Genomic DNA, 27287 nt, shown 5'->3' on the forward strand with positions numbered 1-27287 from the left:
GTGAGTGAACTTTCATTTTTCAATTGTAGCGTATTCGTACATTATTGTTCGCGTTGTTGCTCACGGTGTTTGAAATTACGGTTGAGAAACTGCCGCCACCGCCATCACCGCCGTTGGCCATTTCGTTGAGATTCGCCAAAGCGCTAACCCCCTTGGCGATGACCTCCAGATATTCAGCCACCTTTTTGCCGGTACTCTCCGTGGTAGCTTCTTGGAAAGCTTCCGGCCACACGACGCTCTCGATCCAGTCCAAATCCAGCGACATGAGCCGCGCATAAGTCACCGGATTACACCGGATTAGGGGGCCCACCAGGCGGGAGTGCTTTTCGTCCGGTTTTCGCCGCGTTAGGCTATTGCCCAAAGTTTCGCGCGGGCAGTGCCGGGTATCGTTCAGGATCAACTTCCGGCCGGAAATTGTCTGGTTGGCGTCGCTCGCTTCGGCGATGCGAAATGGCTCGGTCCACAGGCAGGTTATGTCTGGTTTTAATCTTGGGGAGGATAATTAAACTGAAAATTTTGATGATTCTAAGAAAATGTTTTGCTTTACTTACTCATCGTATTTCTTCTTCAAATCAATTAGAAGAATGTTGGGATCCTCTGGGCGTATAATCGGAACAACTTCCGGAATTGTTAATTTGTAGCGCTTGGTTGTGATTTTAGCCGAGAGTGGTTCTAAAAATGATATTGCAATGTGAGGAGGAAGTACTATAACTCAAGAATCTTACTCAAAACAGTTCCATTCTCATTAATCTGACAGCTTCCCGTGCTGAGCAAGTACCGGTCACTGATGACAGTAGCCAGACAGAGCTGCCTCTTTCGGTGGAAGATTTTTGCCGTGACCCACGGATTTGTGGCAGATCCCTTAAGGCGCTGGTAGACGGAGCAATCTTTCAACAACAAAAAATACGGATAAAGTTAGACGAATTTCAAGCATAACCATGTAAATGGCCCGAAACTGAATTGTAAACAAAGAGTCTGCCCGGTCGTTCCTAATGTAAACATCCACTGACGTGAGCAGGATTGACTCTTTGTTTACACTTCGGCTTTGGCCCATTTACATTGTTTTGCTTGATTTGATCCAACATTTTTGCGAGGACTGTGGAGTCAAGTATTGGAGATTTAAACTGTCCACTTGTCTGTGGTAGATTAGTAAACAAGAAGAAATGAGTAAACGCCATTTAGCGTGTAGCTAACCATCTGTCACATTGACCGATGCACGAAATGATTTGTTTACCTTTTGTTGGTACCCTCCGCAAACGTCAAACCATACAAAATTGCTGCCGGATCATTTCCGGGAGAGATCCGGTAGCAATTTGTATTGATTTGACGTTTGCTGAGGGTGCCAAAAAGTTTGGTTATGTTCTGCTTGCAAAAGACAATATTTTCACTCTGCTGTAAACACTCTCGAATATAATTTTGACGAACGGTTTTGACGAACGCCCGCTCTACCTTTCAAAATCCCATACAAAGCTGTTCAAAATCAACCAACTCCTCCTCCACCGCCTAAATTTGACTTACATCGCTCACTCAGCCTCAAATCCCTTTGGTCAACTTCCGGCTCGACAATCTCATCCAGCACGGGAACCGTCACTCCGGTCATGTTCTGGATCCACCCGGAGTACTGCGCCACGTTGGTAAATCCGGCGAATCCCTGCGACACACACGCTCCACTGCCGTCCTCTCGACCTTTCGTAAAAGAAATTATTCCCGCCAACAGCCAAACCCCGTTTCGTTCCACGAACAATCCCCCTCCACTGTCTCCGTTGCATACGACCGTCCCGTTGCTAAACCCGGCGCAGAACATGTCCCGGTGGATCACCGACCCGAAAAACCCTCGATCACTCTCCAAACAGTCGACGCTGTCCACCACGGGAAGCGTCGCCTTCCTCAGAACCGGTGAAATGGCCTCATGCTCCGTGGCACCCCATCCGATCACCGTCCCGAGTTCCGCGTGCACCGGACCATACCCGTTGACGCAGGCCGGCAGGATGAAGTTGCTGAACTGAACCGGCTCCGTGAGCTCTACCAATCCAATGTCTCCACGGTTCGTTTCCCGACTGTAGTCCTCACTAAAGTGCAGTGACCCCACTGCAAACTCCCGCACAGTGTCCGCGTTGGTCTTGTCCAGGTTGTGCACCCCCAGCCGGACACGGACCTTTCGCTTGGTCAGCTGATGGCCGGTGTCCTGATCGCACAGGCAGTGCGCCGCAGTTACCACGAACTCCTCACTGATGAGCGTTCCTCCACAGGCGTAGTCCAGGAAGCGACCGGTCCGGTGGAGGATGGCCGCGTGCCAGGGCCACTCGCCGGGCCGGGTGTCACTGCCGTACACGATCATCGACTCGTGCTGGTTCCGCCGGACACCACACTGGGTTTGATGCTGGTCCAGGGAAGATGTGAGTAGAGGGAGGGTGAGGATCAGTGCGAGTTGTTGAACGCGAGAGATCATCGTGAAGACTGAGTTTAGTTAGCGGAGTTGATTCTGGCTTATCAACGTGTTTTAGTTTTGGGATAAACCAACTTGGAGCAACGTCACAAACAAATAAAACCAGTCGTTTATGATCAATTGTAATCTATTTCACTTAAAAATCACAACAATTCAAACATTTTGCTCCTCCGGCCACACGATACTCTCCAACCAGTCAAGGTAGGACGGTGTCAGCCGCGCATACCGATGTGGTTTACAACCGATCATTGGCCCAACCAGCCTGTAGAAGTCCTCATCTACCTTCTTGGCCATCAGCCGAACACCCAACTGCTTGTTCGAACAGGTCACATTTTCTCCGGTAGTCACCACATTGCCGTTATCTCGGATTGCCAACTTGGAGCCCCGCGCTCCGTTGATTGGCGTGACGACTTCCGAAACGGACTCTTCCACGATGGTATCCGGATCGGTCCACAGGCAGGTTACGTCCGGTTTGAACTCGTGAAAGCTGTCCTGCAGATCGATCAGAAAGATATCACTGGATCCGGGTCGGAGAAAGGTGTTCTTGGGGCTTCTCGTAATCCAGTATCGCCGGACCGGGTCCTCCATGTTGATGATCTCAACCGTGAGGGGTTCCTTCCAGGTGTGATCGAAAGCGCATGCACCGGTACTGAGTAGAAATCGTTCGCTGATTATGTTGGCGTAGCAAAATGGAGATCCACGGTATAAGATCTTCGCGAGCACCCAATCATTCGAGGTGTTATCTCGGAACTGTTGATACTCGATGCATTCTGAAAATGAGGATCAATACAAGGGCAATTCAAATGGCTCCTAACGAAGCATACTTCTCTCGCTGATCCTAGGCAATTTCAAATCTGTTCTCGGTACAACAATTTGACTTCCATCAGACGATTGGTCCGGAATTTGCATTCCCGTAACGTTACGGATCCACGAAAGATACCGCGTTACGTTGGCAAATCCGGCTAGTCCTTCCGCCAAACAGAGCCGATTATCGCGAACTTTCGAGAACGAAACAACTCCACCAAGGAACCAGCTACCTTCCCGTCGAAAGAACAGTCCACCTCCGCTATCTCCGTTGCAGACCAGCGTTCCATTGCCCCGTCCAGCGCAGAACATGCCCTTGTGAATCATGTTCCCAAAGAACAAAGGATCACTGTCGAGACAGTCGAATGTGTCCACAACCGGTAGTTCAGCCTTCTTCAGCGCAGGAGACGGCATATCGGTCTCCGTTACGCCCCAGCCAATGGCCATTCCGGACTCCGATGGCGTTGGTCCGCTTCCACCGATACAAGCAGGCAGTATGTAGTCCGTAAACTGAACCGATTCGACCAATTTAATCAGCCCGATGTCGTTCCGAAGACCTGCCCGCTGGAACTGCGGTCCAACGTGCACTGCCGAAACATCAATCAGCTTCGCCGTGTCCAAATCGACATTAGTCAAGTCGTGAATCCCAAGCTGGACGCGGAGCTTGTCCTTTGCCAGCGCTCTTGCCTTACTTTCAGCCTGAACGACACAGTGGGCCGCGGTCAGGACGAATCGTTCCGAGATCAGTGTGCCTCCGCAGGCGTACCGGAAGACGTGGTTCTGCTTCAGGTGCATCACGGCGGCATGCCAGGGCCATTCTCCGGGACGGGTATCTCGACCTCGGACGATCAGCTCTTCGTGCTGGATCCGGGGAACGCCGCAACTGGATGCGGAGCACTTCAGCATGGGGTAGATCAGGATGGAGAGGATGAGTTGAATTGCTACGCGAGACTTCATTCTGCTGCAGTGATGTACTGGAGTGTGATTTGGCAAAATTAGAACGAGCAGGATTTCCTTATCAGAAACGTCGAAGGCCATTTTGAGAAGACTTAGTTTGTTTTGATTCAAGCATAATTCGTTATCAATTTCTGCGTAGCTTTGTATTTCTTATGAACCTTTTTAGTTACACCCAACTGGCAGTCGCATGATTGTGATGCATGGCGGAATGAAAGTATATCAGAATCTGCATGAAATCTGTCCTCATGCATTTTTTGCGATACAGGGGTATGACAATTTTGCCCGTTACCGACAATTATCGACATTACCGACGGCTTTTTGGTTGTATTTCACAAAAAAACACTTAGCAGAACGAGGATTGAACCACCAACTTCTTGGTTATTGATCCGACACGCTACCACCGCGCCATGGACGCTTGATGAAAAGTGAGTGAAAGAGCACCAACATATGCTTCTCTTTGGAGTGTTGCTCGGGGACGGGCCAGCGTTATATGTGTTGGTGAGAACTGCAGATCGCTGAAATGTTTATACGCGGGCAAAAATGTACTAGGGGCTTGTTGCAAAAAATGTTATAAAATATGTCATTTTCTGCAGCAAATCCACTGTTGCAGATTTTGAGATATATTTTTCCTTTGGGTGTATCAATGCTCGATTTACACAAAGATTTTTTAAGCTCTTTTCAGATTATTTAGATCTTTTGGATTCATTAGATTTGTTGCATTCTTTAGGTTCTTATAGGTCTTTTAAACCAATTTTTATTTTTTTTAAATACTTGAGATTTTTTATGTGTTTAATTCTTTTAGTTTTTGCGGTTCTTTTGATTATTTTGAGTTTTTTGGAGATTCTTTTAAGATTCTTTTGAGATTCTTTTGAGATTCTTTTGAGATTCTTTTGAGATTCTTTTGAGATTCTTTTAAAATTCTTTTGAGATTCTTTAAGATTCTATTGATTCTTTTGAGATTCTATTGATTCTTTTGAGATTCTTTAAGATTCTTTTGATTCTTTTAAGATTCTTTCGAGATTCCATTGAGATTCCTTTGAGATTATTTTGAGATTCTTTCGAGATTCCTTTGAGATTCCTTTGAGATTTCTTTGAGATTCTTTTAAGATTCTTTTGAGATTCTTTCGAGATTCTTTTGAGATTCCTTTGAGATTCTTTCGAGTTTCTTTTGAGATTCTCTTGAGATTCTGTTAAGGTTCTTTTGAGATTCTTTTAATATTCTTTTGAGATTCTTTTGAGATTCTTTTGAGATTCTTTTAAAATTCTTTTGAGATTCTTTAAGATTCTATTGATTCTTTTGAGATTCTTTTGATTCTTTTGAGATTCTTTAAGATTCTTTTGATTCTTTTAAGATTCTTTCGAGATTCCATTGAGATTCCTTTGAGATTCTTTTGAGATTCTTTCGAGATTCCTTTGAGATTCCTTTGAGATTTCTTTGAGATTCTTTTAAGATTCTTTTGCGATTCTTTCGAGATTCTTTTGAGATTCCTTTGAGATTCTTTCGAGATTCTTTTGAGATTCTCTTGAGATTCTTTTAAGGTTCTATTGATTCTTTTGAGATTCTATTGATTCTTTTGAGATTCTTTAAGATTCTTTTGATTCTTTTAAGATTCTTTCGAGATTCCATTGAGATTCCTTTGAGATTATTTTGAGATTCTTTCGAGATTCCTTTGAGATTCCTTTGAGATTTCTTTGAGATTCTTTTAAGATTCTTTTGAGATTCTTTCGAGATTCTTTTGAGATTCCTTTGAGATTCTTTCGAGTTTCTTTTGAGATTCTCTTGAGATTCTGTTAAGGTTCTTTTGAGATTCTTTTAATATTCTTTTGAGATTCTTTTGAGATTCTTTTGAGATTCTTTTGAGATTCTTTTAAAATTCTTTTGAGATTCTTTAAGATTCTATTGATTCTTTTGAGATTCTATTGATTCTTTTGAGATTCTTTAAGATTCTTTTGATTCTTTTAAGATTCTTTCGAGATTCCATTGAGATTCCTTTGAGATTCTTTTGAGATTCTTTCGAGATTCCTTTGAGATTCCTTTGAGATTTCTTTGAGATTCTTTTAAGATTCTTTTGAGATTCTTTCGAGATTCTTTTGAGATTCCTTTGAGATTCTTTCGAGATTCTTTTGAGATTCTCTTGAGATTCTTTTAAGGTTCTTTTGAGATTCTTTTGAGATTCTTTTAAGATTCTTTTGAGATTCTTTCGAGATTCCTTTGAGATTCCTTTGAGATTCTTTTGAGATTCTTTCGAGATTCCTTTGAGATTCCTTTGAGATTCTTTCGAGATTCCTTTGAGATTCTTTTGAGATTCTTTCGAGATTCTTTTGAGATTCCTTTGAGATTCTTTCGAGATTCTTTTGAGATTCTCTTGAGATTCTTTTAAGGTTCTATTGATTCTTTTGAGATTCTATTGATTCTTTTGAGATTCTTTAAGATTCTTTTGATTCTTTTAAGATTCTTTCGAGATTCCATTGAGATTCCTTTGAGATTATTTTGAGATTCTTTCGAGATTCCTTTGAGATTCCTTTGAGATTTCTTTGAGATTCTTTTAAGATTCTTTTGAGATTCTTTCGAGATTCTTTTGAGATTCCTTTGAGATTCTTTCGAGTTTCTTTTGAGATTCTCTTGAGATTCTGTTAAGGTTCTTTTGAGATTCTTTTAATATTCTTTTGAGATTCTTTTGAGATTCTTTTGAGATTCTTTTAAAATTCTTTTGAGATTCTTTAAGATTCTATTGATTCTTTTGAGATTCTATTGATTCTTTTGAGATTCTTTAAGATTCTTTTGATTCTTTTAAGATTCTTTCGAGATTCCATTGAGATTCCTTTGAGATTCTTTTGAGATTCTTTCGAGATTCCTTTGAGATTCCTTTGAGATTTCTTTGAGATTCTTTTAAGATTCTTTTGAGATTCTTTCGAGATTCTTTTGAGATTCCTTTGAGATTCTTTCGAGATTCTTTTGAGATTCTCTTGAGATTCTTTTAAGGTTCTTTTGAGATTCTTTTGAGATTCTTTTAAGATTCTTTTGAGATTCTTTCGAGATTCCTTTGAGATTCCTTTGAGATTCTTTTGAGATTCTTTCGAGATTCCTTTGAGATTCCTTTGAGATTCTTTCGAGATTCCTTTGAGATTCTTTTGAGATTCTTTCGAGATTCTTTTGAGATTCTTTTGAGATTATCTTGAGATTCTTTTAAGGTTATTTTGAGATTCTTTTGAGATTCTTATAAGATTCTTTTAAGATTCTTTCGAGATTCTTTTGAGATTCTCTTGAGATTCTTTTAAGGTTCTTTTGAGATTCTTTCGAGATTCTTTTGAGATTCTTTTGATATTCTTTTGAGATTCTCTTGAGATTCTTTTAAGGTTCATTTGAGATTCTTTCGAGATTCCTTTGAGATTCTTTTGAGATTCTTTCGAGATTCCTTTGGGATTCTTTTGAGATTCTTTATGTCTAAATAAGGTTTGTTAATTTTCAATGATTTTGCGGACGCATTTAATCCTTAAAATTTTGTTTTCCGATCTGCGATAAACAACATTAAACATTTTAAAATTCGAAAGACTGTCCAAATTTTTATTGAATGTGCGGAAAAGAAAACATTGAGATGTACATTTGAATTATTGTACAAGCTTTTTTTGAGTTGTGTCAGTGAAAATTTCCAACAAATTATTATTTGTATCTAGGTTTTGGGGGAGAATTTTGGAAACTCAACTCAATAATAATTTTCCAAGCATATGCGATCAAAAAGAGCAGATTGATTAAAAGAAGGATTTTGTATTGGTTTACGTTCAAAATTGGCGATGGTATTAGGCAAGTAAATGGTATAAGGCAGAAAATGAAAATTTTGCTTATTGGACCTTTTAAAAAATACCCTTGAAATTAAATGAGGTAAAAAATTGCACTTATGTTTAAGACTTTCTGGGAATTGACAAAAACAAATCGATCCGTGAAAGTTGGTGTTTTGAAATTATGGTTCCCATAAAAGTTGCTTTTTTTGCTTGAAAAATCACTAAGCCTACTTACAACTAATAACTTTTAAGGTTCAAGTTTTATAGCTTCTTCGCTCAGATAAAGTTGTGAATCAAGGCTCACATATAGCTTAACTTTAACCAAACAGTTTTCATTCGAAAGCTCCAAAAACACTGGGAAAGCAAATCCTCCTCAATCCGTCGCCTGTCCCAAATCCGAATCACGGTCCCAAGCCCAAACTTCGACATGGATATGAAATTTCATCAATTCTTCACGACATCTTGGCAATCACACACACATCTACCAGAGTCCATCAAGGGGATTAAAATCCTTTTTGTTGTCAAGTTTTCTGTTCTCAGAAGTTATTGAACGTATGAAAGGGTAGCGTACCCAATTTTGGACTGCTCAAACAATAAGATCTCAGCATTGAACTCAAATCGAGACAGTTTTCCTAAAATAAAGCATCTGGGGAAGAAAAACTTTATTCCGATCCCAGCAACCGTTGACCCCGGGGGCGCTCCAATCGAAACGTCGAACGAGATTCAGATGTTTTCCCCCAAACGCCTGCTACGACGTCATTCGACGTTTTGGATTTTGGTGGGTCGCCAGGTTCTTTTTGTCAGGCGACGACGACATTCGTCGTGTTGACATTGAACCAATACAAATCATGCGAGGAAAACTCAATGCAAAGAAAATCGGTGAAAAACGAAGGGGTGGTTGTTTTAAAGAACTTTCGATACGTGTTTCGTGACACTTCTTGACAAATTTGAGCCACATTAAAGCTTGTTAAATATTCATAACTTCCAAATGGATCGAAAATGAGCTCGTGTGTCAAAAGGGGAAACTTTTTACTTATCCATATTTCCCGGTAATAAAATATGCAAGGCCTACTACAAAAAACAGTTACATGACCTCACCTGAGGTTCGATTCGGCGGAAAAAGGGATTTAACCATTTTACATTAGCTGCGGCTGATCGTGATTTTTGTTCAAATGGAAAATTCGAATCCTACAAGTGGATTCACATGAATTATTCAAAACGCATTAGTGCGTTTACTTTTGAAGGCTGTTTAACATGTTTATTTGTTAAATTGATCAATTTGGTATTATTAACTGAACAATTTCTTTTCAAATTACGCCCTGTTAAGAGCATAATGGTTCAGTTTTAATAAAACGCACGCCATTATAGTAAATTACACCGCATTCAAACGTTTTTCCAACAATTGTAACTGCCTCGTTCCCCACTAAAATATGTAATATATTAATCCAAGCCGCACACCACCAACAAGTGCGACGAAAAAAAAAGGCACCAACATCAAACGACTCCCCATAAAAACGCAATAAGAAAAACGCATTTTGTTCAGGGCAGAGAGGAGGCAAAAATTTAATTAAAACGAACGATACGATGATTTTCCTTTGGGCGAGCTTTTCTCCCCTTTTCTTGCTTAATTTTTCCTCCTGGGCGGAAGGTGTGGCCATAGAGAAGCAGACGTAAATTGTGTTTGAAATTTATCATTTGAAAATTTACCTATCAATTGGGTCCTAAAATGAAGCTCAGATTGCTGATATTATTGTTTACAGCGATAAAGCTTATTTTTCTGAGTACAATGACCCTTTGTACGACCACAAAGAGTTTAAAATGGATTTTTAAATCAATTTTGAAAAATTAACCTCGCGGTCCTTCTTGACAGAAAATGTCCTACTTGACAGCTCGTTTCAAGGGGACCATAGTTGATCCATCGAAAAAATGTTGCCTGGTCATTTTTTTTGCATTAAAATGAAAAAAAAGTGATCAGAAATGGTTTTTGATCGTGTTCATTACCGTTGTAGATAAAAATTGACATAGAGCTTTAGTACCCAATTTGAACACGATCAGAAACTCACCACTGAAAAATTGAATTCACCACAGCTGATACATTTCGTGTGGTGCATTCGTTCAAAACTAGATGGCTCTGGTGAGGAGTTATCGATTGATTTTTTGTCAACAAAAAATTTTAAATGATTACGTCTCTTTATCTGTGAGCTAGGAGTGTTGAGGAAACTCGATTGTTAATTTTGAGCGCGCGAAAGTGAAAGAAAAAAAAGACAAACTATATAACTCTATAACCAGCCAGCTGGCGCTGTGTTTGGCTACGTGTGGCAGCTTCCGTTTTTTTTAAATTTATGTATTTTACTACCTTTTTCCCGAGAACCAAAATTTTCAGTAACGGAAAATCGACCATGAACGGAAATTAAAAAAAAAAGTTTAATTCCGTTCTAAATAAAATTACGCAAAATTATTCAATTAAAATTTTGGAAAAAATAATTATTTTAAATCCAAAAGTTTAAAAACACAGAATCATACACCGGAAGTTTCAACTGCGTCACCATGTCTCATTATGCTTTTTCCCCCTTGTACGTGTGCACGTGTGTACGTGTGCGTTACTACAACCCGTAAATTTGCCGACTAAATTCACTTCCAAAAGTGCCATAAAAAGCAAAAACGACGGTAGCGCTGGCGTTTTTCCTTCGCAATAGAACCATAACAAAAAAATAACCCCACACCCTGTAAGGTGGATCGATGGCTCGTTAGGGGCCAGTCCGGTGACAGTAGTGCCATGGGTTCTCTGCTTCTTCCTGCCCGGGCAGGTGGGAATAACCGGGATAATACTATTTCAATAACAAATCGGCAATTATCCCAAAACCTGTTTTTGAATTTTCTTATGAAATCGATCCTTGAATAATAGTTTGATAACATGTTATGTTATAATAACAAAGTTTGATATTAAATCTTCTTGTCCCGTCGATTTAGTTATAACAAATTGTGTTTTCATAACAAAGTTTGTTATTGATTGTAATTTTTGAATAAAATCTAATACCAATTTATGTTATTTCGATCATGTTTTGTTATGAGTTATTGCATTGTATCAAAACGTGTTATTCTTGAGTTATTTCCACCTGCTCGGGTGGGGAGAGTAAAAAAAAAGTCGGAACAGTCTGACGCGACGACGACGAACGAAAAGTGCAAACATTATATGGATGGTAAGTAAAGTGCTCCCCATAATGCAGTTTAAAAGTGGCAAAACGAGGTTAGTTAGGGTGCCAGGGCAGTAAAATGAAATTCAAGATTTTTTTTTCTTTCGTTCGTTTCCCTCAGCTTTGAACGATGCTAAATGGGGGAATTTTGAGCAAGAATGAAGCCGGCAGAAGAGGATCGTTAGCCTTTTTGACTGTCCCGTTTTTTGTGTTGCTCTAAATTATAGCACTAATGTTACTGCTGACTGCTGATTGGATTGCTCCACAGGAATCTGCTCGGAAAAAGTGTGTGTGTGCACTGTTGAAAGTGCAATTATTGCTCACGCTTCAAGTGATGCAATCATCATCAGCAGCCAGCATTACGAACCCGTTAATGGGGAAATGTAATAAATTTTATGCATTTTTATACACGTTTCGCTCAATGATGTATGATTTTTTTTATTCAGGAGAATTGCAATGTTATCTTGAAATTCATACTAAAGAGCTTTTTGCCTTCCTCACTGAAAATAGGCTATAAAATCTATCGAAAATTTGTCGTTACATTATTTCAGCACTGGTTTAACCGATTTTTTGCGTTTTTGAACAGAAATTAAGCGAGAAATAAGCAGGCAAGTTTTCTCAATTATTTCAAAACTTAAAAAAAAATTTGTTTATTTTTTATCTAAAAATTTAAAAAAAAATCATCAGAGGAATTCGGCTAATCTAAACTACTCAAACTACTCAAAATTTTAGTCAATATGTTTGTCATGACACCAATTTTATAATTTATGACATCAGCCAACAGACTTGATTCTTTTTGAATAAAATTAATCAAAATTTGGTCTTTAGTCATAACTTTTTGAATTATATGGAAGCTTATAAATTTATTTTAGTTTGACTGAAACTTCTATTCGAATAAAATTATTGATTCTAGAAAATCTATTGTTCACCAAATTTTAACATAATTTGCAATTGGCATTTTCGTGCATAAAAAATTTAATAAATTAATCAAACTCTAGTAACTCAATTTCAACAATCTTTTTTTTTCAGTGAAAACCAAACATATTCAAGCTTTTACCAATTTTATTCACTTCACAGTTTTTGTCCCTCGGCCCTGGTCGAGAAGGGGCAGTGAATTTCAACATAATTTTCAAAACTTTTAAGCAATAAATATGAATGAAAGATTTTTACATGCTTTTGTGAAAAATGGCAAAATATCAAAGAATTCATAAAAAAATATTTGTTTTTCAAAGTTTTACGTCTCTTTTGCCCCAAAAAAATGGCAAACCTTCAAGTGCTCCATTTGATTTAAAATTAAAAAATAAACGATGTACAATGTATTCTAATTAGTTAAAAGATATCGATTTTACAAAATTTCTGAACGCATTTTTTTTTTGGGAAAATTTTGGAAAGACAAAAATTTAACTTAACTAAATTCCACCTTTAATGCGAATTTTTTTGAATAGTTATATTTTTCTTGTGTTCAGAAGGTTATTTTGAGCTATTGTTCTGCGAAAAACTTTGCTTCTTTAATTTTATGTTTTTCTTGTTTCATTTTAATGTTTCAATTTGCATTTATACACATGGTTGGAACTCCATACATCCTGTTAGCCCAAAAAGTGTGACGATTGATGAGTTCTGTCGCTGTTATAGTGTAAATTTGTCCAAGCTAGTCACAGCCTACTCAGCATAAACAACTGTCAAATTTGAATCTCTTATACCACTCGCAGATTGACAGACAGACCTTGTTTTCGTTTTATCTACCAATTCTGCATGATCATGATCGATTTATGGAGATTATGTTGCTTTAGTGACGCGATTCTTTTGCCAACACTTCATTTTATATGCTCTTCTTCAACAGTTAAAGCTTGCTCACACTTGTAATTTCACTGATCTTGGTTTTAAAAATGAAAGGAGCAGATTTTGAAGTTGCGAATGGGGGCCATGATTATTGAACATGCAATTTTAAACTGCACAGATTTTTCCGGCATTTTGGAGCATGAAAAGTAGATAAACTGCAAAAACAAACGGCTGATACGAGAGGTGCGCGATACAAAAAATGAAAATTCAAATCATGACATGCTGCGATTTTGTTTACTTGAGGCATCTTCTCAGTATACCAGTTTTGATCGGACGAGGGGTCAATGCATATTTCATGTAGCCGGTATCTGTTTACGATTAAATGATATTCTACATATCAACCAAAATTTTGTAAAAAATTATAAACTAAAAAAATTTAACAAAAATTGGGATGTTGTCATTTGAGAAACTTATAAAAAAAATGAATTTAGGGAAACTTACTAGAAAATTTAAATTTGGGTTTAAGTAATATAAAAGAAAAACACATAGGTTACATAATGTTACAGTATCATTATCAACAACATCTCAAGTTCGAAAAAAATATGTTTTGCGCAATATGAGTGTTAATAGGAAATTTTATTACAGCCAAAAATTGTAATTAAAGCATAATTATGATCAACAAGTGGGAACGGTTCAAATTAAAATAAGGTTTACTGATTAGTTACATCTACTGGCAATTATAAGATTATTTTTGGCCAATTTTAGCGTGACATACTTTATGATGACGCCCAAGGCGGTCACCTTTGGCCCTTTAAAAGTTTCCGAGTTTTATTACAAGGGTTCAGTCAAAAATGATGAAGTTAAATTGCACGCCGAAGTGGCGTTGAGTCAACATTATGTGGTGGATGGAAATACATGCTGTTATCCAAAACTAATAATAAATAATTTGCTTCTTTTAATAATTTTATAAAATTCAAAATATTCTAACTACACGCACTATGGACGACCCAGCAGTGCAAAAACTGCCATAAAAACTGGTAGAAAAGTTGCAGCTCTCCACCGCGAGAGGCAGCACCTATACTGTCCTCGTTTTTGAACCTAAAGTTCCACATATGTGATTTATATCATTCAGATTATGCTGTTTCTGATAGTATTTGGCGTATTTTAACAACTACAATAATTACGTTTTACCTTTTTAGTGTTGTTATATCTTTATACAGTCACTTAAAATTTTACTAAAACTTAAAATATTCTTAAACTAGCCCAAAACATGCTAAATATGAGTATCAAATGCAGTGAAATGCATTTCTAATTGTTTTTTTTTTTTTAATGATGAGAGATTTCTATTTTCAGGTTTGTTATTTGCGGTTCTTTTTACATTTTTTTGTGCCAGTTTTTGACAGGCAGATGTTGTACATATAATTTGTAATATTCGTGGATTTTTTTTTTCGCTTGGCATTTGGATCTTTTTATTGTAGTTGTGGGTGTTTTTTGAGGGACGTTGGATTTGGTAGAGCTTTGTTTGGGGGGAGCTTTTGGTATAGGTTTTTTTTTGGTGGGTGGGTGTTTACGGGGGCGTACGTGGTGTATTTCTGTTTGGGGGAAGGACAGTTGTTTGGGTGCATTTGGGTGTGTGGGGTATTGTGTTTTGAGTGGGTGTGATTGGCTGTTGGGGTTTTGTTGATAGATGTGGGGGGTGTTTTGTTGGTTTTTTTTATGGGTTTGTGTGGAATTTTGTGGCGGGGGGAGGAAGGGGGGTGGTGGGGGGTGGGAGATTGGTAATTCCGTGGTAAAAGCTGTAGCAGATTCAACATGAATTTGAACGCATAGCTTAAATGAGTATTTAAATTTATTAGGAACGCAAAATTATAACAAACAAATAAAAACGAAAGCCGAATATAATTTTGGTAAACATAGAACGTTATATGTTTGGTTAATATAGTAGATTTTTGCAGTTCAAAAAATTTAGGTATACAGACTTGATTGGAAAGACGATCTCATTTCAATACATTTTAAAGTTGTGTGGATTTTCTTTTAATTTCAAATGCGCTTTTATAGTAGTTTATGCAAAATGTTCCAAATTGTGATTTTTTTTAGCAATTCTGAAAAACACTTTTTAATAAGATTTTTCATTGATAGCTGGACTTTCCGATACAAGTGCTGAAAACTAAGACTAATCTGCACTCAAATGCGTGCTTAAATAAATTTTTAGCACTGTTATTTTTGGTGATGATAAGTAGCCTATTTTGTTATTAAAAATTGCTGAAAAGTTAAGGAAAAAGTCTGTTTTTTGAGAGCGGAAATGCAAAAAAAATAAATAAAAAAATCAGGCACGAAATTTAAAAAAAAATCTCCAATTCGTCCATCATTTTGCAACAACCTATAAATTTGCCAATTGCCAATTGCCAATTGCCAAAGCCTAGTGGTAACGCTTCCGCCTCGTAAGCGGTAGATCGGGGTTTAGGGGGAGAGGGGGTAATATGCACCCCCGGGGCAAAATGCACCCTCTGCTTTTCTCGGTGTTTGCAAGAATTTTCCGGGAAAAAATCATAGAAATTGGAAGCTTAACATTGCTAAACCATGCTGGAAAAATTTGAGCATCGTAGTATAAAAACAGCTTAAGTTATTTGCAAAACTTTAAAATGTTGTGTTTTCATCTAATTTTCATTGAACTTTCATTATGATTTTTGGACAGTATAAAAAGCATTTATTGAAATTGTAAGTGTTGAGGTACATAGTTTTTGCCATAATCTTCATAATTATGTAGATAGATTAGTCCAAAAACATCAAAAAATGCATTTTTAATTAAATTTTCTGCAAAAAGCGTGGTCGGGGCAAAATGCACCGCTGTGAAGCTCCTTTATAAAAACAGCGGTGTCATCTGGTGGTGACTAGTGAAAACTGCTTTTACCCGGTGCATTTTGCCCCATGTTGTGGTGCATTCTGCCCCGTTGTTGTAGTGCATTTTGCCCCAATGTTGCGGTGCATATTGCCCCGCATGGTTGTTTGAAATGAATCAAAAATGTTTTTAGAAATTTGATATTTTCGAACAATTTTGGGGGTTTTAAAGACTTTTTTCGCATGAATGACGAAGAATAATAGTTGTTTTAGAACATCGAACAAAATACTTCCACAGTAATGCTGTAATGGTTGAGAAATCACAGTTTTCCCTTAGGGGGTGCATATTACCCCCTCTCCCCCTAAATCCCGGCTCGGACCAACACAACTGGTGATCTTTTCCCTTCTGGATTCGATTGCTTAGTAAAGGGAAGGTAGTGTATCATCACAAGATGGACCTTATCATGACACCTTAGGAAAGGCGACCTATGGAATGTTAACATTCACCTTAACATGTTAACATTAAGTTTAGATTTAGTCACTGAATCCGCTTTGTAAATGCGGCCCCGGTACTCTTCATGGGTCATGTGAAAAATTTACTTTTTTTTTAAATTTGCCAAAACAGTAATTCATCACATCCAATAATCTGTCCGATTCAATTCAAACCGATTTCAAAACATCCAAACATGACAGCAAATGGATGTAAACTTTCCTCTTCCTTAGATTTTCCCCGTGCGAACGGCAAGTCGAACATTTTCACGGCTCATTTATCACACCCTGACAGTAGTTGCAACCCCCTGCTGCTGCTGGCAATGCCAAGGGGGTTGAAGAAAATTGGAAAAAGAAAATCAGTGAACTGAGCGCAAGGTGAAAAGCACCTGTTTTTATTGCAAACAAATCAACCGCCTGCTTTGGTTTGATGCTGTTGGTTCGACCAAAGCAACACTCAAAATGATTTTTTTTTTCGTTTTTTCAACAAATGTCTGGCCAATCAAAATTGAATTTGGCTTAAACCCTTTGAGCTAATTTTAGAAACGACTTTTATAAGAAATTATAAGTCTAATTTTGAGTGCAACGTCTCAACTGCGATTTGCCATCGATCGTTTGCCCAGCTTTCACCACAGGCCTGATGGTTTTGGCCATAAAACTCCAACCGTTTTCATGATGTTTCATCTTGGGCCATGTGTATGTACGACTTTTTGCAAAAAAGAGCAAAAAAAAACTCCTTCCGGCTCGTGGTGGGGGTAAGTCGAGCAAAAAAGAGCAAGAGAGCAAGATAAATATTTGCGCATTTGTTTACACATCCAGCGAGAAGAAGACAGAGGGCAGTGATTTTGTCGTGCAAAATATTCTGCACAATTTCAGCCGATTTCGATGTTTATTTGTTTTCCCACTCAGAGATCGCAGACTCGTGCCGGTGCAAATCGATCGGCCCTGATTCACCCCTTCCGCGCACCACGTGGGATTTAGAGGGGAGGGGGAGCACGGGGTGGAATTATGTACTTTCGAAGAATTCGATGCCAACATTTCAAAAAGCATCATGTACACACCATCCTTTTTGAGAAAAACGCATCTAAATGTTGAGCATCCATTTTCAATTCCCATTTTAATATAAAAGCAAAATAAGATGTTCTAATGATAATAAACGATGAAAAACGTTGCTTTTATTGATACTTGATCATCCAAATTCAATAAAATATTATTTCCGTAATTTTATTTGAGAAAAACAAACATAACTTCTTTTGACATCACCAACGTTGATATCACCTTGCTGTCATTGAGGGGGGCGCTTTGTTATGATTCGTTTTTCTTCGCCGAATGTACATGGCGCTTTTTTCATGTTGCTTTTTTTTCGTCACGAGGTTCATGTAGTCTTTTGTTTGACAGGTTGACAGGGCTATATAAACAAGAACTGCTGATGGCAGAGATTTTGTTTATGTTACTTTATTTAAAATCATGATTAAACAGACTTTACTGAAGTAACTTTTGCTCATTTTTGGTGGAGAGGTAGCTTATTAGGAGTACTTTCAGAATATGCAATAACCCAGAAAGTGTCAAAATGTACATGATGCCTTTGAAATGTTACCGTCGAATTCTCTGCCTAAATTTTTTTGTTTGTTATTTGTTCAATATTATCAACGTTTTTTTAAGTCGTTCAGTTTTTCCAGAAATAACCTCTGCATAGTTTTTCTTATTTTAGATGTGGCAAGAACTCAAAAAACCTTCTTTCCTATTTTTACATATCTTAGAAACCAGAGGCTCAGTGTTTTACTTAACTTTCATAAAAATGCTAATTTTTCAAAGTAAAATTACGAATAATATCATTACTAAAATATGCTATCAATATGAAACGATTAGAAATTTGTTCTTTAACTATAATATAATTTCATCAATTTCCCAAAGATTTCCCACTTCTTCTCAAAATGATGACTTTCATTCTGTCCAACACTATGACACTCGGGATGGATGTGCACTTTTCATTTGGAATTCCCTCCTCGGCTGATGTGCTGTTGTTCGTCGCCGTCGTCGTCGTCGTGAAAAGCTTCCACGTGAATAGAATTGAAGCAGCAACAACAGCCGCAGCAAGGGTCGGGAAAAACTCTTGCATTTCGCCTCGATGGTACTATCTTGCCGTATGTCGATTTTTAACATTTCGAGAAAAACGCGTTTTAATGTTTGACCTTGAATGAACCAAACACGTGTCTTTTGTCTGACAGTTCTATGCATTGTCTTGAAATTTTGTTGAATTTGGTTGCGGGAGTGCTGAGTTATATCCAAATATGTGAAATGTAAATTTCCCTTGGTCAACTTGACACAAGTGCAGGCTGTGGCAACATAGCACGATTTGATCGTAACAACTTTTGGCGTCCTTAACTCAATTTGACTCAAAATGTACATGCGACAATATAGCATGATCAAGTCGATTTGCATGATGCAAGAGCGTCTGAACAGACGTTTCCGGCCTTTTCTTTACGCTGGGAAAATGCAAATACACAAAGGAGGGATGTCACTTAGGTGCGAACGTGGTGGATGGTGATGGGATGAATTTAATTTGAAATCAAATTTAAAAAATTATACATGACAAAAATATAGCAATAGCCATTTTTTGGCCATTTTTTACAAAAGCTTTAGCAAAACGTAAAATAAGCTTCAACCTTCGTTTTTTCGCATGGTTTTTCCCCCCTTCATTCCACGTGATGGATTTTGTGGATTTTGACTGTGTCACGGTCGGCAACAAAGTTTTTGCTCGCATTTTCCCGCGTTCTAAGCACTTTCCTGCAGCTCGAACGGGAGAAGAACAACGTGATTCATTTGCTTATTAGGGAAAATGCACGGCGAAAACCCGCACTCGACTCCCTGTCCACACAGCATGGAACACAGCACAACCAAGCTCTTAATCATCTGAAAGAAGCCTTTTTTTGCAATCTCTTGTCTTTTTTTGTTTTAATTTTTTTTATATAACGACGAGGAAAAGGTTTGAAAGAGCTATGAAACTTTTTTCATTATAATCATATTGTTTTTAGCTGTGCTTATAATGTTGGTAAAAGAGTGTATTTGTATTTAAGTGTAAATATCAATGAATCTATGAACATATTTTTTTCCTAATGTTTTATGTCTTTTTTCATTTATGTTCTTTTTACAAAAAGTTTGTTAGTTATATATTTGACTAAAAATACAAAAATAAACGTTATAATATATATTTTTTTGCAATTCCGTTGTTACTAATTACTTTTCCTGCCGTTCTCGCATGACGAAAAGTACTTTTCTCTACAAAAATTAAAGTTTCGAAAAGTGATACTTTTCGCTACAAGTGCTGAAAAGTTCTAGTTTTCAGCACTGAAATGATGTTGTGTTGAAAAGTTAAACTTTTCAATATTGTTTTGATTTTATCAGTGAATTGACTTAATAAATAAACAATTGACTTAAAATTCCATTCAAAGGGTGTTTTCGAAATTGCAAAAAAATTGGTATGGAACTTGTTGCAAAACTTTTTTCAGAAAAACTTTTTTCAGCACTCGTCGTATTTATTCAACTCGGTAAACCTCGTTGGATAAATGTACGACTCGTGCTGAAATAATCATCTTTTTGCAACTTGTTGCATTAACTACTATTAAATAGTTAACAATCAATGGTACAATTTCATTCCCCAGATTTTTGTGGCATTTTCGAAGGGGGTGGGGACAAAAACTGGAAATAGAATTTTGCAATTTGAAGATTTTTTGGGAAAAAATTAACAAAAGTTGCTGAAATACTGCCAATAAAAGAATTAATTTTAAGAAATTTATAGGAAATTTTCATATGTTTTGCAGGTTAAGGATTCTCTTTAAACGTCCCTTTAACATGCCTTTTCACGCATATTTGTCACATGTTAAAAAAATACATCTAATAAAAACGCTTTTAATTTTTGTATACCCTTCTTCTGTTTACTGTTTATCAAAAAAAAAGTCAACAGCTACCATTGATCCAAAATTTCCTAAACAAATTAAATAATAGAATATGAAATTATTTATACTTTTGTTGAAAATAGAAAAAAATGTTTTTAAATTCATGAAAAATGGTAACTTTATAATTTTGATTAAAAGCGAAAAAAAAACCATTCTTTTTCAAAATAAACAAAAGCGTCACAAAATATGAAGCTTTCAAGCACATACATAAAAAATAAAATAAAACAAAAAAAATCTTTAATCTAAGAATTAGTGTGAAATTATTTCTCTATGGGTCTAAATCAAATATAAAAACTAAAACAAAAAACAACTTTACGATTTCAGTGTTTAGTAGATGTTTTCAAAAATTATATCGCTTTTGTTAATTTTTAATATGAAAGTTTTAAGATTTTTCGGAACTTAAAGTTTTAACTTAAAAGTTTTTTGATAAATGAAAAAAATGTGCAATTAGTGCATTTTTTAACATAGCATATAAAAAGTTGAATGAAATCATATTATGACAAAATATTTCGCAGTAATTAAAAAAAGTATTGGATTGTTTTTTTTTATTATTTGAGGAATGTTAAAAAAAATAACAGAATAATAACATTACAATAGTCATAATTCGACGCTGTCGGGTAAACTGGCCTTACGTCGCTTTTTGACGCTTCGAGAAAAACACGTTTTGTTTGGTTGATCATTCTGTGCATTTTCCTGAAGTGTATAGTTGAATTTGGTTGCTGGAGTCCCGAGTTATAATTACAATTGTTTACGGTAGTCGAGCTCGTACTTGTGCCAAACGCAATCTGACCTGAAATCCTTTTGGCCTGTTGTCGCTATATTACATCAATTTTCAGGCTGTGTCAAGTTTGCACGACAAGATTGAAACTTCTTTTATATGAAAAGTGGCAAAAATGCACGGAATGTTTTCGGTTTTGTATTGAATATCTCAGGATTGACATCGAATTTTGGGGATTTGTGAAGGTATTTAGAGCTGCACAAAATGGCGTTCTTAACTCAATTTGGCCCAAAATGCACGTGCGACAAGTATGCACGACAGCGATGAATTTTTGAAATTTAGCTCTACCTTCAAAAAGTTTGTTATGCTATTTTGAATAACAACTCATTTTATTAAATCTTTTATTTTAAAAATAAGATAAATAAATCAAATATTTGCTTTGTATAAGGATTTTTATGGCCTTTGTAATACATTAAAAAGTCAAACTGAAATTTTTAAATAAGTACTAAAGACGAATTAAATAAAAAAAATGAAACCGTGACTCTATAGTCTCTTCTAAGGGAGGAAGCCAAAAAATAGTAAAATATTTGGTTCAAATGAAGAACATAAATTTAATGAAAATCATTTAATTAGTTAGAATTAGCAAGCAATCAAATTGTATTTAATTATGTCAAGTAAATCAAACAATTGACAATCCATTGCCATGTCATAACTGCCTATTCAAACACTCCCACGCTCGATTCACCTACCACGGAGAGTAGTTATTGTAATGTTCACTTACCTGCCAGCCAGTAAATGCGTCCGAAACCAATCAACTCGCAGCAATTTAAACAAACGTACGCCACGCCAAAACAAACATCATTAACCCTTCGCCGATCGCGGATCCCCGCCGCGCGGAAAAGCACAAACCACACAAATTGGCCTTCAATTATCCCCCGTCAACGACGTTGACACAGTCAATTTAAAGCGCGCTCAAAATCCACTCCCACGCATGATGCCAAATCGATAATTAATTTCACCACGTGTATCAATTATGCATCAATCGCAAATCGACGATGATGATGATGATGATGTCGATTAGTGCCTTTTCCCCGGGACATGCCGCGGCGTAAACATTCGCGATTTTCCATTCCAGCGTAAACAGACCGAGACATCCTTTGTTCAAACGACGGCGAGTGGACCTTGGACAAGTTCATTGTCGCTTCGATTGACGGTGTTGAGTCAGGAGGTTGGACCATGTGATATCCGGCTGCGGATCAAGTCAGACAGAAAGACGCTGGCGAGTTCAAACTAAAACTGTTTCTTCTTCTTGTTCTTCATTTTTAATTAGCCTACATAAATGGTGTATAATTTGTTTTTCTTTGCTAAGCAACTAAGGTTAAAAACATGCATCAGATATTGTTTAAAATCTGCTTCAGGTCGTCCGGAAGACAGCGCTTCATGCTGTCCAGATGGCGCAGCAGTTGCTCGCGGGTGTCCTTGGTGTTGAGTTGGACGGGCAGGGCGGCCATTTGGGTGCTGCCGCAGAGGGTGAGCTTCTGCTTGAGCCGCAGGATCATGTCGACGATTTCGACCTCGTGCTTGCCCTTGACCCACTCGGCCAGGTTCGACTCGGACAGCGTTTGCATGTGCAGCGCTTGGAGGGTTTGCTGGAGTTCAAAGTGGCGCGTTTCGTACCAGCCTTTGAAGTTGGGCGAGGCGAAGAACCGCTTGTACAGGCCTTCCCAGTCGCCCTTGCAGCTGGAGGTCAGCTGGGGGCCGCACTCTTCGAGCGTTGCGAGGAAATCTTCCTGCTTGAAGGGGTTGGGCTGGGGTGCGGATTTGAACGGGGAAATGTCCTTCTGCAGGGGCATCAGCGAGGCCAGGTAGCGCTCCAGGGGGATCATAAAGCTTTGGGTGAGTTCGAGCAGATGCCGCCGGAGCAGGGCGGATTGTACTGACGGTGGACGTTCGGTCTTTATCCCCAGCAGAATCTTCTTGAGGAACGCTTTGTCCTTGGAGATGAACGGTTTGTACTGGGTGTAAACTCCGGGGGAAGAATCCAACAGTTTGTTGGTGATCTGTTTGATCTTGGACAGTTTCGACAGGGTTGCGGCTTCCGAGCCGGAATTGGTGACGTTCACGCCGCCGGAGATGACCGCTTGCTTCTGCTTGAGCAGGGCTAGGCTTTCGGCGCTGTCCTGCAGCCGGATCGTGTGCGGCCAGTGCTGGAGGGTTTTGGCGAAGAACGGGTTCGTTACGCCGAGGATAATTGACGGGTGGCCGTGTTTGTTCTGGGTAAACTCCTTGAACTCGGTGTCGTGGATCGTAAAGTAGGGTCGGCTTTCGGCACAGTAGGACAGCGGACTGATGAGACCCATCAACGACTGGACCATGTGAGCGCAGTCGGTCGGGGACGTTCCGGTCACGACGATGGGCTCGCCGGTCAGGACCAGCTCCCAAAGCAGGTGGATGTGGGGCAGGAAGAACTGCAAACTCTTGAAGATGTCGATCTCGTGGATTGAAGCGATGATCTGCGTTTGCGATCCCGGCGGAGTTGCCGATTCCCGGTTGACCTTCTCCGCCGCCGCTAGAGATTTGTAGTTTTGCTTCGGAATAGAAATCTCGTAAATACTACCCAGCAAGTGGAGCGACAGATTCTCTCCGGCCATCAGCGACGGCCAATGGCAAATATTATCACACACCGCTTCCAGCGTCGGTTCTCCACTGGCAAAGAACGACGGTGCGATCAACGCACAAATCTCGTAGAACAAATTGACAAACGGCAACCGACTCAGCAGGACCAAACTCTTCTGAAAGTAACCTCGCTTCAGCGTAGCGTCCTTGATCTGCCGGAAGTACACGAAACCCCAAAAGTGACCCGGATCGGCTCGATGCACCGGCAAACAGTGGCAGTTGAAGTCGGCGTGCTCGCGTCTCAACCCGGACGATTCCGACCCCGGTGAAACCCGTAACCGGATGTGGAACTGCGAGTCTCCCATGCAACCGGAGTTGGAGTCCGGGAACGCCAAGTAACAAATGTTCATCTTCTCCTGCTCCGTCAGGGACACGTGCTTCGGGTAGATCAACTCCATAGCCTGACCCAGTTCCAGATCGAACGTCACTATGCAAACACAGTGCAGCCACTCGCTGAACCGATCCCACGTACCCGCCAATTCATCCGACTCAACGGAACTGCTCAATGGAAGCACCGCGATCTGTTCCTTCTCGATCTTCTGCTCTTTAACTTCTTCCTCGCCCTTTTCCGTCTCCAGCAGAATCTTCTTGTGTTCGTACACTATCCGATCGATCTCGAACCGCTCCAGCCGTCCCTTATCCAGCGTTGCCTTCAGCTCAATATTTCCCTCCACCACAGCCTGCAGAATCCCGTTCGTATCCGTACTGAACAGCAACCCAACGTCCTCCAACTCCTCCCCAAAGTCCCCCTCGATCTTCAACCTCCCAAGCAGCACATTATCACTAACAATGGCACTTTCCCCCTCGTAAAGCAGCTGCGTCTCGCGGAAGTTCCTCACCCGATGCTTCACCTTGATCGGAACCGTCGAGTTCCGGCTGATCAAAATCCGCGGCGCCGCGTCTTCCCCACAATCCAGCGCGATCGACCTCGGCACCACGTCCAACCACAGAATATCCTGAATCTCCGGCGACTTTTCCCCACTCAAAATAGCCGCCGCAATCGACGCGCCCACCACCACCGCCTCGTCCGAGTTGATCGAACTGGCCAACGAGCGACGATCGAAAAACTCACTCAGCATGATCTGGACGCGCGGCATCCGCGAAGACTCGCCGACCAGCATAATCTCGTGGATGGCGAAGCGATCCTTGCGGGCTCGTCGCAGCGCCATCTCCACGTGCAGCATGATCCGCTCGAACAGATCCCGACACAGATCCTCAAACAGTTCGCGGGTCAAAACTGTGGAGAGGGCGTGACCCTCGTGAAGGTTTTCAATCTCGATCGTGGCACGATTCGTGTAGGAAAGTGTCCGCTTGGCCTGCTCACAAGCCTTCCGCAACTTCCGAATGCCCAGTTTGTTGCTTCCAACGTCCACGCCGAACTTCTCGTTGAACTCCTTCGCGAAATGCGTCACAAGCCGGTCATCAAAGTCCGTCCCACCCAGCTCGTTATCCCCGGACGTGGCCTTCACCTCAAACACTCCGTTGTACACGGTCAAAATGGACACGTCCAAGTACCCTCCCCCGAGGGAACACACCAGCACCCACTGCTCCCCCACCAACTTCTTGTTAATCCCGTACGAAATGGCCGCCGCCGTCGGTTCGTTCACCAACCTCAGCACACTGATCCCGGCGATCGCGGCCGCATCCAGCATCGCCTGCCGCTGCCCATCGGTAAACCCAGCCGGAACCGTCACCACCGCCGCCCCAACCCGTTGACCCAGCTTCCGTTCGGCCATCGCCTTCAAGCTACCCAGCATGACCCCGCAGATCTCCTCCGGATGGCACTGCTTGGTCTCGCCGCGGAACTGAACCCGCATCTTGGCGGCGGAGGACCCTCCGAGCGTCCGCTTGACCTCGCAAACCGCATTGCCGGGATCGAGGTCGGCCTGCTCGACGGCATCGTCCCCCACGAGGCGAGTCTTGTCGGTGAAGGCGACACACGAGGGAATGCGATGGTTACCGGCGCCGTTGGCAATGATCTCGAACTTGCCGCGCCGGTAGATCCCAACGCTGGAGTAGCTCGTGCCAAGATCGATGCCGATGGCGAGCTGGCTGTTGTTGCCAGCGGAAACATCCATGGTGCGTGTGTGGACCGTGTGGGTGTTAAAGGAACATGCTGGTTTTTGAGGGATTTAACTGAAACCGAGCGAGAAACGAGAGTTGAATGTTAGAACAGATATTTTGACCAAGATCTTTGTCTTAGGGCTTTAAACACTCTTTCCCTTCTCGACACTGGCTATTCAAGTATTTAAAGTTCTTCGTCATGCTGGTTACACTGGATCATTTTTGATTCTAAAAAGTTATTGAAAACGTGTTGACCCGAGTAGCCTCTCCCGTTTTATACAGCATTCGATTTCAGTGGTTTCTCACAATTCTGAACCTTTCATTGAATTTCCACAAGCTCAGTAATGATTTTGGCCTGTCAGTGGTTTCCTACAGTAATTTTTGACGTCGTGTTTTGGACATTTCCTGTACTCTCGTTCAAGAAGCTCGCAGAAAGCTGTGACGAATCATTTATTGCACTTGCCGTCACTACCCTTAGACCGCTTCCTCCCCTTTTGCATTGTATGCTTCTCGTACAGATTTGCAGTTCCAGGTACTGAGTTTCCAATCGGTGTCCTTTTTGTGCGTCAGGTTTCGAGCTTGAAAAGCAAACAAATTCAACCAGCTGCGCTTCAAGGGCTTTCAAAGGGCAACAACACACGCAACTGTTGGCAAATCACTCCGTTCATGACATCCTCCGAAAGAGATTATGTCAGCTTGTACCAAGTTGCCTAGCAGCAGCGATTATAATTTTACTCCATGGCAAAATTTACGCCAGCAGCGGCAGTCTGGTTTCATTTGTTTACTTTTCAACGCGTAGCAGTCAACAATTTGACGTCAGAGTTCAGTGTCTGTTTTTTGCTCGCCCCCTCCCTTCCCCTCCGCCTGTACCACCGTGTTTCCACGACCATTTCTTCCGACAAACGACGACGACGACGTATTGATTTCACGATTCAGTACATTTCACACGGTCACTTGGCTCTTTTTTTCTACTTTATAACTCACTTCCTGCCTGTTTGCTTTGTTATAACTAACAGCAGTAGCAGCTATGTAGTAGGAAGTGTTTTTGTTTGATTACCCCCTCCAAAAATAAAGAGTAACCTTTTCTACTCGGGTTCCCACACAAAAAAAAATCACTTTCACTTTGCGAAAACTTCAAGTGCCCGTTTTACCCCCAAAAATGCACAAATTCAAGTAAAATTTCAACACACTCGAACGCACCTTCACTAGCTGCACACGAATCACGCACGAAATCCGGAATTTTCCACCGGAAAAACCAGAAAAATCGACTTTTTCCGTCAGCCCTTGGCAGCGACACGGGCCCTAGCAGGTCGGTCGATTGTGGTGTTTCTTCTGCTGTGGTGCCCCTTACACAAATCAATGACAATCCAGTCTGACATGAGTAAAAATTTCAGTTCAGTGTCGGTATTGTAGAGCAGGCTGCATTGCGCAGTCGCGGCGGTGATGCGCACTCTGAATGTCGAGAGAGGAACTAGCAATACTTTGTTACAGGATTTCAAAAAAATATCGAATTTAGGAATATTCTGAATTTAATATGTGAATGATTAGTTCTTTCTTAACTATCATGAAACAATAATTTAGTTTAG

General features: G+C 39.9%; 4 protein-coding genes across 7 annotated transcripts in view; 1 reads left to right on the top strand and 3 right to left on the bottom strand.

The window, feature by feature from the left end:
• LOC120419494 (uncharacterized) overlaps window positions 1–27287 on the top strand; it is a 140828-nt gene that overhangs the window by 86060 nt on the left and 27481 nt on the right. The gene's annotated exons all lie outside the window — the stretch shown is intronic.
• On the bottom strand, window positions 7–2448 carry LOC128093588 (polyserase-2-like). Its single transcript, XM_052710993.1, has 4 exons — window positions 1519–2448; window positions 726–887; window positions 552–672; window positions 7–488 (listed from the first exon to the last, which is right to left on the bottom strand). Exons 1-4 carry the CDS (start codon window positions 2336–2338, stop codon window positions 20–22), a joined length of 1572 nt encoding a protein of 523 aa, XP_052566953.1. The 5' UTR covers window positions 2339–2448; the 3' UTR covers window positions 7–19.
• LOC128093587 (polyserase-2-like) lies at window positions 2599–4307 on the bottom strand. Its single transcript, XM_052710991.1, has 2 exons — window positions 3271–4307; window positions 2599–3216 (listed from the first exon to the last, which is right to left on the bottom strand). The coding sequence occupies exons 1-2, from the start codon at window positions 4286–4288 to the stop codon at window positions 2600–2602; spliced, it is 1635 nt and encodes a 544-aa protein (XP_052566951.1). The 5' UTR covers window positions 4289–4307; the 3' UTR covers window position 2599.
• On the bottom strand, window positions 22312–27055 carry LOC120419493 (uncharacterized). 2 transcript variants are annotated; one of them, XM_039582182.2, is made up of 2 exons: window positions 26902–27055; window positions 22312–25773 (listed from the first exon to the last, which is right to left on the bottom strand). In XM_039582182.2, exon 2 carries the CDS (start codon window positions 25713–25715, stop codon window positions 22353–22355), a length of 3363 nt encoding a protein of 1120 aa, XP_039438116.1. In that variant the 5' UTR covers window positions 25716–25773; window positions 26902–27055; the 3' UTR covers window positions 22312–22352. The 2 variants fall into 2 exon arrangements, with proteins under 2 accessions (XP_039438116.1, XP_052566940.1); XM_052710980.1 differs by having other exon boundaries at window positions 26892–27031.

The sequence above is a fragment of the Culex pipiens genome, chromosome 3 (assembly GCF_016801865.2).
Source record: "Culex pipiens pallens isolate TS chromosome 3, TS_CPP_V2, whole genome shotgun sequence".
Classification (NCBI taxonomy): Eukaryota; Metazoa; Arthropoda; class Insecta; order Diptera; family Culicidae; genus Culex; species Culex pipiens.